The 12,372-nt window shown below is 45.0% G+C and overlaps 1 protein-coding gene across 1 annotated transcript in view; it reads left to right on the forward strand.

Annotated features, from left to right (window-relative positions):
• The window catches only part of LOC119849671 (antigen WC1.1-like), a 63,913-nt gene that overhangs the window by 32,090 nt on the left and 19,451 nt on the right, over window positions 1-12,372 (forward strand). The window contains exons 3-7 of the mRNA XM_043513390.1: window positions 231-545; window positions 783-1,097; window positions 3,833-4,150; window positions 9,082-9,396; window positions 9,864-10,178. Of these exons, the coding sequence (XP_043369325.1) occupies window positions 231-545; window positions 783-1,097; window positions 3,833-4,150; window positions 9,082-9,396; window positions 9,864-10,178 (1,578 nt within the window). The remainder of the gene's footprint in view (window positions 1-230; window positions 546-782; window positions 1,098-3,832; window positions 4,151-9,081; window positions 9,397-9,863; window positions 10,179-12,372) is intronic.

The raw sequence follows: 12,372 nt of genomic DNA on the forward strand, positions 1-12,372 counted from the left end.
AGTAGTGTTCATTTCTAAATAGTGACACAGAGGTCCATATTTCAAGAACAGATATTTAATTACTATTATATAATTACTAATTATTATATTTAATGTACTCATAGGTATAATCCATGATTTCTAAACATTGTTATGAAAAAGTTTGAAAAACATGTCTATTTACTGAAAGGTGTACTGACGAGTATGGAGTGTAAGTGTAACATTCATTGATGGATTGATTGACTCTCTAGGCTACTCACAGCCTCGGCTGGTGGGAGGAGATAATCCCTGCTCAGGACGTGTGGAAATAAGACATGGTGAAACATGGGCTACACTCTGTGATGCACATTTTGATCTCAAAGCTGCCCATGTTATCTGTAATGAGTTAGAGTGTGGAAGAGCTTTATCTACCCCAGGAGGAGCTCACTTTGGAGAAGGACAGGGGCTGATCTGGACTGAAGAGTTGCAGTGCGTGGGGAATGAGTCACACCTTGCGAACTGTCCCAGGATATCACATGTGAATCAGAAATGCTCACACGCAAATGATGCCAGCGCCATATGCTCAAGTAAGAATTCAGAATGATGTCTTTAAAATCCCAGTGTTGTGTATTCTAGATTAGGGTGCAGCAATAAAACAATCTCACTCTGTAGGGAGCTGGGATAATGGGGTGCCATCATCAGTGTTTCCGCTAAAACCCAAACAATAAGAAAGGGATCAGTAACCCCTGACTTCCCGTACTTATCAATTTGATATAAAATTGCTCCAAGGCTCCCTCTCTAAACCTCTTCTCCCTTCTCCCCAGGGCACTCAGGATTCCAGCTGGTGAATGGCAGCACAGTGTGCTCAGGGAGGGTGGAGATCCAGGTTCTTGGTGCCTGGGGAACTGTCTGTGACTCACACTGGGATCTATCAGATGCCAATGTTCTCTGTCGTCAGCTCAACTGTGGGTTCGCTGTATCAGCTCCAGGAGGAGGGTATTTTGGGAAAGGAACAGGCTTTGTCTGGAGAGACACATTTCACTGTAAAGGGACTGAACCACATTTGGGCCATTGCCCTGTGACTGCCCTGGGGGCATCTCCATGCCCACATGACAATGATGCCAGTGTGATTTGCTCAGGTAAGTGCAGCAGAAATGCTGGATTAATGACACCTGCCCCTCAGTGTCCGATACTGCCCTCCAGAGCACAGGGAGAGGAAGAATGATCTAGAATCAAGGATTATGCAGTAAAATAATAGTTACTACCTGGAGAAATCCCTGTATTCCACACTTCAGCAATGTTGCCTCCCAGACCATTTTATCATGGAAGATGCTAAGACTGAACAAGAAGAATAGGAGCATTTGACTCCAACAGAAAGGAGCTGCTAGGACAGAGCTCAAATTCATCAGACTGGTACCGAGAGTGCCCCTAGTGGCTGCCCCACTGTACTGGGTAAGATGATTTCGGCCCTGACTGCAGGAGTGCTCACTCCCACATCTGCCTGTCCCCTGCCCAGCAAATAGTTCTGTCCCTACCCAGCCACCCATCGGTTCTGTTCCCTCTGAGTTGCCACCCCTCAGTTCAGCCCCCCCCAGCCTTAATTCTGCTCTTCTTCATGATGCAGAGTGAATCATCTAGTCCAATCCCCTGCTCAAAGCAGGACCAAAACCAACTAAATCATCCCAGCCAGGGCTTTGTCAAGCCGGGCCTTAAAAACCTCTAAGGATTGAGTTTCCACCACCTCCCTAGGTAATCAATTCCAATGCTTCACCACCCTCCTAGTGAAATAGTGTTTCCTAATATCAACCTAGACCTCCCCCACTGCAACTTGTGACCATTGCTTCTTGTTCTGTCAAGAAACAATGCAATGAAACATTACCTGATTTTTAGACTGGTGAACCCCTTTGTACTTTAAGGTGCACCCTCAACTGGTTTACTTTAAATTAGACAGTGAAAATGGACCTTTACCACAGATTTCAATGGGCAACATAGAGGCCAATACTCCTTTATTAGGATAAGTTAGGAGGGTGGCCAAAATTATAAAAGAAACTCAGTCCAAACCATAAGTATGCAGTGACTGCCATCGCACCATATTTTGGATCTATTAGTTAATTTCTTTGTGTTAAAATCAAGACAAACAAACAAAACAAACTATGTGGGACCACGTACTAGAGTTTCCCCATTGTAAACAGGGTCTCTCTCTCTCTCTTTCTCTCTTTTCTGTTCTTTCTAGAGATTTTGGCACAAAGACTCACTGGTCACTGTTCTCCAGAGCACATTGGATTGTTTCCTTAATACCACAAGCCATTAATGTCCCTTGGCCAAACTCCCTTAGATCAGTCACAAAACTCATTTGCCTACGCAGGTGCCATTCTCCGTCTTCAAGGTATTTACCTCTCATTGAGACCATAGACCTGATTCTCAGTCACTCCATTCCTGCACTTGGGTGGCAGGGAAGGCAGCTTTAAGCCACATTTACATTCTTTATTCTGGTGCCATGTAGGGCCTTGCCCAGACCCTGTTGTAACTAAGAACAGATTCAGGGCTGTTCTAAGTTGTACTTTTCTCCCCATAGTCTCCAGAAGAGAATAGCTGTAGTGTTGTGCACCGTGGGAACACTTTGATCAAACTGTGATTGTTCTTGAGGGACCCAGGGCACCTAGTGGTCTCTTATCTCTCGCAAGAGGTAGCCTTGCCCATCGTGGCTGGGTATTAGATCCCTAACATCATCAGCCTGTTAGTCACTCAGATACTCTCCTCTGGGCTATGTCAGCCATGTTTTCGCCTTGCAGGTTAACACAAGGTGCATTCTAGTCTCCAAGTCCCTTTGAATCATTCCCCTGTGATATCCAGCCCCTGACACTGGCTACTCACAGAAGACCCAGATTCTCCAAAAGTGCAGTGTGCCCCAGTTTACTAGTTTTAATGTAAACTCCTGTATAATACACAGCACTTGTAAGCACTTGTAATAAAACAGGATAAAATTTATTTAAGAAAGAAAGTTCACTAGAAACAAGAGAGAGTGGTGAAAACAAATGGTTACAATATAAAACAAAACCATAAAACATGACCTAAGTCACTTATCAACTGTTACCTTTCCTATCTAAAAAATAGGTTTCCCAGAAATTTAAGTCTGTTGCAGTGCTGTCTGGCTTCACAGGAATCAGGATCCAAACTTGTACAAACACACCTCTGCTCCAAAAAATGTCTCCTCAGTGACAGGATCCAGAATACTGAACCAGTCTTTTGTCTATATTCATAGGCAGGGTGATTCCCTGCTGTTGTATTGTTCCTTTTTTACCTTTTTTACCTCTGTTTTGGTTTTGATTGTTTGCAGTTGTCTCTGAGGGTTTCCATTGATAGTCTGGGAATGGAGCAACTGAGCCTCACATTACCTCACCGGCTAAACAGGGAGGGGTGACAGCTCCCTCCTGCTTGAATGGGCCATCACTGAGACCTGTTATCCCTGGTGACTAACTTTTACTGCAAGTCCGTAAAGGCTCCATTCAATATACTTCCATGATTACTTAAATGTTACCTGCACATACATCTCATAATGGTTCTGAGTCATGATAAGTTATGAGCTTTCAGTAGACACTTACCTGTTACCCCTTATGGATAAATTCCCTACAAGATGTGTGTTCGGTGTAGTGAGTTTGTCAGGTCTGAGGACAGAATTTCAAAGGACTGGGGAGCCTTTGCCAAGGGATCTCTGTGTCACGCACACCACTGCCACACACGATCACCACCTCCTTGTGACACATGCAGATGCCTGTATCAATGCAATAACTTGAATATTTTATTCACTGAACTACTATAGAGTTTGTATTGTTCCTAATGTGCACAGTCTATTTCCCATCTCTCCTGGGCCCAGGTCATTCGGAATCGCTCAGACTGTTGAATGGAGAGAGCCGATGCGATGGGAGAGTCGAGATTTCCCTCCATGGTGTGTGGGGCAGAGTGCTGGATGATCAATGGGACATGAACGATGCCAGCGTGGTGTGCAGGGAGCTCCAGTGCGGAGTTACTGAGAAAGCTTTTAATCCTCCTAAGTCTGGGAGAGGAACAGGCCCTGTGGGGCTGAGAAGTGTCCAGTGTGCAGGAAATGAGACTCGCCTGACTCTCTGCAACATCTCCACATTTGAGACAGCCCAGGCAAGAATTACTGAGGATGCCGGTGTTGTTTGCTCAGGTGATTTACTGTAAACATTTTACAAACAGCCTGTCCTTGTCCAATAGGAACATGACCCACCCCAGGGCCTGCCTCCACCCACCTTGTGCTGAGATCTCAAACAGATATGGATTTGAGATTCGCATTATGGACTGTCTCCAGTAAAAGTATGTGTGTTATATGCAGAAACAACAGCATAACTACATTAGCGATTAAGCGCCAGCAGCAATTCAGCAGTTCCGCACAATCCAGCCTGTGCACTGAATGGGGCCTGTGAAAAAAATAGTCTATGATCAAATACTCCCAAGTCGGTATCATAATGCACACGCAGAAAGAGCCCATGGTAAGGTTGCACTAGCAAACGTAAATTTATTTCCTAACTTTTGACAGCTTGAATCTGCAATCCAAATAACGTTCTTTTAATGTAGTTTTATGTGAAATTTCCTATAAAAAAGAGAGAGGTAAAACCAATTCTATAATATGCACCCCTAGCACTCATCTCCCCCTGTGACTCCTCAGTGGGGTTTGACCCCTACTTTATACCTTTGGCACTAGAGCCCAGATTGCTGCTACTATTTAACCTGCAGAACTAACACTATCAGCTAGCAGCAGGAGAAGGCTGTATCCAAGAAGGGAATGGGTTGCTGGGTTTGCATGTTGGTTGTGGGGAAATCCAGCCTGGTCTGGCTCTCTCTCCCTCACCTTCAAAATGGGGGAACTTCCACTCCATGTATTACCCCAGATTGCAGGATTTTCTGTTGGAGCATGTGCTGTGACAGCATGTTGGCTGGGGGAAATCCACTCTGTGTCTCTTTTACTCCAGGCCAGGTTCTTGGGGTTCTAGCCCCATGTTCTGCCTCCAGAGTGTTGGGTATGGTGGTAAATGGGCCACTGAAGCCAAGTGCTGGGTTTGGGGATTTACAGAGGAGTGGACAGGAACCCAGTCCTGCTCTCTTCCCCCTCTACAGCTGCTCTGGTAACTCCAAGCTGGTCACAGTACAGTGAATGCTTTGCTGTTGCTTTGAAGATAGTGTAAGTGAAGGGTCAGTGATTTTGATGGGCTGCCAACATTTTCCTGAAGAACTCAAATGAGAGAAGGGAAATGGCAATTTTGAACACTGTATATCTTAGCCAAATCTGAATAGAGTTTCATGGGACAAATTAAAGGCAGTGCTGTAGCCACAGGAGATTCCCTGTGCTGAATAGCCAAGACCTGTTGCAAACAATAGAGCTGTGAGAGCTTAAAAAAAGATCACTAAAGCCAGAACTACAAAGGAAGTAGGCATTGCAAAACTTATCTTTTAAGAGCTTAGAAAATCACAGGAATGACGTGATCTACAACACCTGAGTTAAAAGAAAAGGAGTACTTGTGGCACCTTAGAGACTAACAAATTTATTAGAGCATAAGCTTTAAATGCATCCGATGAAGTGAGCTGTAGCTCATGAAAGCTTATGCTCTAATAAATTTGTTAGTCTCTAAGGTGCCACAAGTACTCCTTTTCTTTTTGCCAATACAGACTAACACGGCTGCTACTCTAACACCTGAGTTAGGCACCCTATACAATGAGTGGGAAGAGATAGAATGTGACTCACAAAAGCCAGCTCACTAGGCAGGGAGCCTTGTAAATTAATCAATGGGAGATGCTAGTGAGAGGGGTGTGACCTAAACTCTGCCCCTCTCACAGAGACAGGCACCTAAGTGTATGTCTACCCAGCAATTAAACACCTGCGACTGGCCCAGGTCAGGTGCTGTGAGGATACCAGAGCCTGGGCCCCAAGCCAAGCCCAAAGGTCTACACAGGAATTTTTAGCCCTGCAGCCTGAGCCCCAGGAGCCTGAGTCAGCTGACCCAGGCCAGCTGCAGCCATGTCACAAGTCTTTTATTCCAGTGTGCATGTAAGTCTGAGCTGCCGGGAGGCACCAGTCTCAGAGTGTGCTCCAGGACCTGGGGGAAGAGAGGCATTTCTGTGCCTAACTCATGTGCAGGTCCGATCTGGTAGACATGCTCAGAGGACATCTAACTCCATGTAGAACAGGAAAAAGGAGTGGGGGGAGGAAGGAAACAGAAAGAAGGAGTGCCACTTTTATCCCAGTGGTTAACACACTCACCTAGGATGTGAGAAGTCCCCTCTTTCTCTGATAAGGAGGAGGGATTTGAACAGAGATCTCCTGCCTCTAGGATGAGCACTCTAGAATAGAATAATTCTTTCTCTGCCCAATTATATGTATTTAATTAAAGTGGAACAATATCAATGAGAGAGAGACCCACATCAGGATGTCTCATAGCCCAGTGATGAGAGCCCTGTCCTCAGTGGTAGTAGATCCCTGGAAATAGACAACCTTAACTCTGCCCTGTAATGACACCACACAATAACTTACATTTATGGTTAATGCAAATGGTATTTGCTCTCCCAAAATAGATTAAACAGATTTCTAAAGACACATTAGAATGTTTCATATTTTTCCCTCAAGGTGTCAAGGGAGTAGGATCAGGCAGGGGTGCTCCTCAGAACTTGAGTGGGTCAGAATCCAGAATTCCCATTCCACAGGAAACTGGGAAAATTTTGATTTTTCCCCCCAAATTAAAATTAAAATTTGAAATTTCACACAAGCAAAAATTCCAAAATTTTGTTTCAGAAAAATTGAAACAACATTTTGTTTTGACCCCATTGCCTTGACTTTTATGTTTATTATAATTGTAATATGACATAATATAACATAAAAGTAGAAATGATAAAGCAGAAATTAAACATTTCAGCGTTATTGAAACAATATGTTTTGATACTTTGATCTAAAACTTTGAAAAAATCAACACAATTGTTGCAATTTTGGATGGAAAATGTTTCTGTCTGAAAAATTCAACTAGTTCTTCTGAGAACCATACTGGGAACCACCCTCCTCTCCCGGCTCTCCGATATGATGCATCTATGCATCCAGCCTAGAGTCGACAGCTTAGTTTCTTGTAGTTTTATCACATTGCACGAATGGGTGGCCGGTGACCCGGCCTTTGGGGGAGGCTAGCCCCCAGCCTCTCCCCTTGTGCCCAAGGCCCCGCCCCTTGTGCCTAAGGCCTTGCCCCTCCTCTTCTTCTTCCTCTGCCCCCACAGGAGCCCAAAGCATCCCACCGTGGCCCCCAGCCCTAGCACAAGGGGCCGGGGGGCGAGGCTCCAGCCCCAGTGCTTCAGGCAGCTGGGACACCTCCAGCCCTGTGCACCGGGCAGCCAGCCCCAGAGTGTCAGGCTGTGTGGCTGCAGCACCCCCAGCCCCAGTGCACTGGGTAGCACAGCCCCAGCCCCAGCCACTCTGAGTCTCTGCGGGAGGCAGGCCAGCCAGCCTGGGCCAGATAGGGCAGAGCACTGTGTACCACAGCAGAGGGCCTGGCCTGAGGGCGGATCGTGGGCAGAACCATGCTAGGCTGTTTGGGGAGGCATAGCTTCCCCCGTCTTTGATACTTGTTGCCCATGATTGCAGTCTCATATCTATTCTATTTACCTTTCTTGCCACTAGGTCTCTTTAACTTTTGCTCCTTCTCAGCTGATCCCAATGATTATATGTGCTTCATATTATTTTTTACCAGACATATTCAATTCCATTTTCCTGATCTGAATCTAATTTTGATTTCCTTACCCAAGGGCCATATTGCAGGGCTGGCCAAACTTACTGGCCCGCCAAGCCACATACGATGGTCTTCAGAAGTTCGAGAGCCGGAGCACACCTGCCAGGAGCCAGGGCTCGGGGCTTCAGTCCCACTCCTGCTGAAGCCCCGAGCCTCAGCAGGTGCACCCCGTAGGACTGAAGTCCTGAGACCCTCCTCCCTGTTGGACAGAAACTCCTACCCCACCACCACACTGCAAGGCAGAGGTCCCGAGCTCCCCCGCCCCCCGCACCACTCTGGATGTGGTAGGCAGAGAAGAGGGGATGGAGGGAGCTTGCGAGCCATAATTTAATGGTAAAAGAGCCGCATGTGGGTTGTGAGCCACAGTTTGGCCACCCCTGCCATATAGTGTCAGGATGTAAGCACAATTCCCCTTTGACTTTAGTGTGGATTTATATTTAGAAATTAATGGTATATAATGGGGTTTTATATTTTTATTTATGATTTCACACTTTTCAGTGTTCATAGTCTCTCCCAGTTTTGTATAATCTGAGACTTTTGCTATATATAACATATTGCCATTTTATCATTATATTTTGTGTTCATCCCTGTAGCTGATCACATCCTAGCCAAAATCATATCTAAGTCAGAATGCTGAATGCTGAAAGCTTGATTTTGTGAGAAACTTTATCAAATGCTTTACTAAAATGAAGAGTTATTACGTCTATTGTATTCTTTTCATCCATTGATGTGATAGCTATTAAAAAGCAGTATAAGGTACTTAGCATGACCTGTTTGTAAATTTCAGCTGCTAATGGCTTATGGTTACATTGGATTCAGGATAGGAATATAAATTACAGGACAGTAGTAATCAGGATCACTTGTCTTTCTTACATAATTGTTAAAATAAATTGGTGCCATATTTGCTTTCCTCTAATCTTCTAGTACCTCCCAATTCTTCAGCACTTACAAACATAATTATTAGTACTTAAGCAAACTTGTGAGCTAATAATTCCTTGAATGCCCTCTAAACTTATTTTCAAATCCATGTTTGAAAAGATTTGAGTTTTGAAGGCATGACTGATTCTGCAAATCCACAAACTCTCGGCTAGTTCTTTCTCCAAGGTAAGTCAAGCATTCAGGATTAAGCCTTATTCCCTATGCACTTTTAAGATCTCTTTACCATGACTTAATCACTCTCTAACTCTGCAGACTTCTTCTCTTTATCTTTCATGTTAAAGACAGACTTTTAAAAGCATTTCAATATTTCAGCCATTGGAGCAGCATCATTGGTTTGCATGGAAGCTGTTCAATTATCATTATATTACATATTACCCACTGGGTTTCATCCTTGTAGGGAGCAGGCGGATCCGGCTGGTGAATGGGCCAGGTCGCTGTACCGGGAGAGTGGAGATTTATTACAATGGTACTTGGGGAACAGTCTGTGATGATTCCTGGGACCTACCAGACTCCAATGTCGTTTGCAAACAACTGGGATGTGGATGTGCCATCAATGCAACTGTCTCTGCTCATTATGGGCAAGGATCCGGGCAGATCTGGCTGGATGATGTGAACTGCTCTGGGAACGAATCTGATCTCTGGGAGTGTCCTTCTGGGGGCTGGGGCCAGCACAACTGCAGACACAAAGAGGATGCAGGAGTTCTCTGCTCAGGTCTGTTCTGTGAATGATCTCATGAGTTTGGTTACTAGGGAATTTAATGAAGTATATGGGTGTTTGAGGAGAGAGATGAGGATAACAGAAAGTTTATCTCCCTTTCCATTTCTCTGTCTGTCTTTCTTCGTGACCTATCCACCTGCAATGGTCACCATTAAAAAGTCTACATTGACAACAGTTAATATCAAGGGGTACTGGAAATATTGTATTGGCTTTAGAACATGTATTAAATTCTGAATCTTGGGTACCATTGTGTGTAACTATTGGTGAATGGTGTCTTTTAAATAACAATTCCATTGTTAATATGTCTGTCACTGGTCTCCAGAAAAGTCTCTCTGACTTGAGAATCTTGCTTCTGTAAAAGAATGTGCAGGTTTGTTAGCAATCTCAGAGATTCAGCCTTCAAACCACATTGTGTTTCAGAATCAGAAAATGTCACAGCCAACTTCTGCATTTCCTTCTAGGGTTCATGGATCTGAGACTGGTGAGTGGCAGTGCCTGTGCTGGGCGGCTGGAAGTTTTCTACAATGGGACATGGGGCAGTGTTTGCAACAGTCCTATGGATGCAGTCACCAGGGCACTTATATGCAAACATTTGAACTGTGGAGACAGTGGGATTCTTTTAAGAGACTTTACATATGGAATAGGCTCTGGCCCCACCTGGGTGGATGGCATTCGGTGCAATAAGCAGCACAGCTCCCTGTGGCAATGCCCATCAGACCCATGGAATCAGCAGTCATGTAGTACAAGAGGACAAGAAACCCACATCTCTTGTGCAGGTAAATAGTAAACTATTTATACTATATAAACACTCAAACCACAAGTCTAACTCACTGACAGGTTTTGCTATAATTATGGTATTTTATATTTTCACTATATTTTATGAAATTCATAGTTATATTCTTTTAACATACTCAGCAATGGTGCAAACTTATTTTCAGTTTCTGAGGTTATAGAGATAGGAATGCAGTCTGTTAATAACAAACATGGAAATCAATTATTAAAAAATATACATTACACAGCAAGATCAGTTATGACCTAATCCAACACCCAGTGAACTAATCAAATCATAGATTTTAAGGTCTGAAGAGCCTGTTAAAATAATCTAATCTGGCAGGCCACAGAATATTAACCAGTAATTCCTGCATAGCCCAGTGGTTCCCAAACTTTAACAGCCTGCAAACTCCTTTCACTAAATTGTGAAATCTCGTGACCCCCCTCCTAAAAATGAATATTTCCAGGGATTTAAGTTGAAATTTCCTCTACACTCTGCACTGCGTGGGGCTCCTGCTGCTGGACCCTGTTGACCGACCCAGTCAACTGAGCTCCACTGAGCTCGGGCTGCAGGTCCCACTGACCACCAGGACTCGGGCTGCCAGCCCCAACTGCCCGGCCTGCTCTCCCTGGGGCTCAGGCTGTTTGCCCTGCAACCAGGACCCACCTGCTGCCTCCAATGCCCGTGGTCCTCTGGCCGCCATTAGTGAAATTTTTCTGGCAAAGCCCCTGTAATGTTCTGCGAACCCCCAGGGGTTCACGAACCCCAGTTTGGGAACCACTGATCTAGCCTATACATTCTGGTTTAGCTACAGAATGTCTTTTAGAAAAACCTCCCATCTTGAATTAAATACTTCAAGTAATGGAGAATCCACCACAGCCTTTGGTAAAATGTTTCAATGGTTAATTACAGTGACTGTTATATAAACTGTTCTTTATTGCCAGTCTGAATTTATTTAGCTTCACCTTGCAGCCACTGGATCGTGTTAGGCTTTTGTGCACTAGATTAAAAAGCTATCTGGTCTCAGAAATCTTCTCCTTATGTAGGTACATAAACACTATTAACAAATAAAGCCCTTCACTGCCATTGTTAGTAAGCAGTGTTTCATACTCCACTTCAGAGCTGCAAAAACTGGGATCAGAATCCTGCTGTCTACTGTGGCAAACTCAAGTGTCATCCAAACAAGAACACTGCTTTCCAGAAAGCATTATTATCCCCATTTTATAGATAGAGAACAGATATAAAAACTGTCTCAAGGAGTCTGTAGTATAACCAGGAACTGGCTGCAAACCACTTGTGTTCTACGCCAATGCCTTAACCTCAAGACTACCTTTTTTACCTGTTGATTTCCATGGGTATTGGATCAGTCCCATAGTGAGACCCAGTAAGAGTTATCCACTAAATACTTCTGGGGGAATTCTGCACCACTGTGCAATGCAGAATTTTGCAGAAATTAATGTTATGTGTACAGAATTGCCTTTTCCCGCACAGAAATGGGCTGCAGTGCTGCTGGCCACCACTCGGGGCTGCTGGACCCAGCAGAGCCCAGCTTGCACATAGAAGACACTGCTGGGAGGAGGGGGAGGAAACTAGAGGGTTCCCAACAGCTGCAGTTCCCAGCACTCCCTGAGGGAAGGAGATGGTGGCACGCAGGAAACCACACAAGCTGGGAACCCAGCATGAAACTGTTTCTTCCTCTTGATCCCTGGGCTCTGAGGGATAGGGGGCAGGTGTCTGGACTGGGGGGGGCGTGACTGAGCTCTGGGGGGGAGGGAGCAGGTATCTTGGCAAAGGGGGGGTGCCGCGGCTGGGCTCTGGGGGCGGGAAGGTGCGGGTATCTGGGCTGGGGGCCCCCACATCTGGGCTCTGGGTGGGAGGGGGTTCGGGTGTATTGGCTGGGGGAGGGCTGCCGCTGGCCAAGGTGTGGGAGGGGTTGTGGGTCTCTGGCCTCCCAGCTGATCTCTGGGGAAGGGACGAGGGGGCAGAGAAACAGGAACTGGGTTGTCATAGGGGTTTCTTTAACTCTCTACTCCTGGGGGAATTTTTCTCTGTGTCTATATTGTTACAGACATACTTGCTGACAGGTATTTTGAAATAAATTACCAAAATAATTGAAACTGGCATGATTATATAGTGTTATTTTGACAAATAATATTTCCAGAATTTTAAAATATTGTGCACAGAATTTTTAACATTTT

The sequence above is a fragment of the Dermochelys coriacea genome, chromosome 1 (genome assembly GCF_009764565.3).
Source record: "Dermochelys coriacea isolate rDerCor1 chromosome 1, rDerCor1.pri.v4, whole genome shotgun sequence".
Lineage (NCBI taxonomy): Eukaryota > Metazoa > Chordata > Testudines > Dermochelyidae > Dermochelys > Dermochelys coriacea.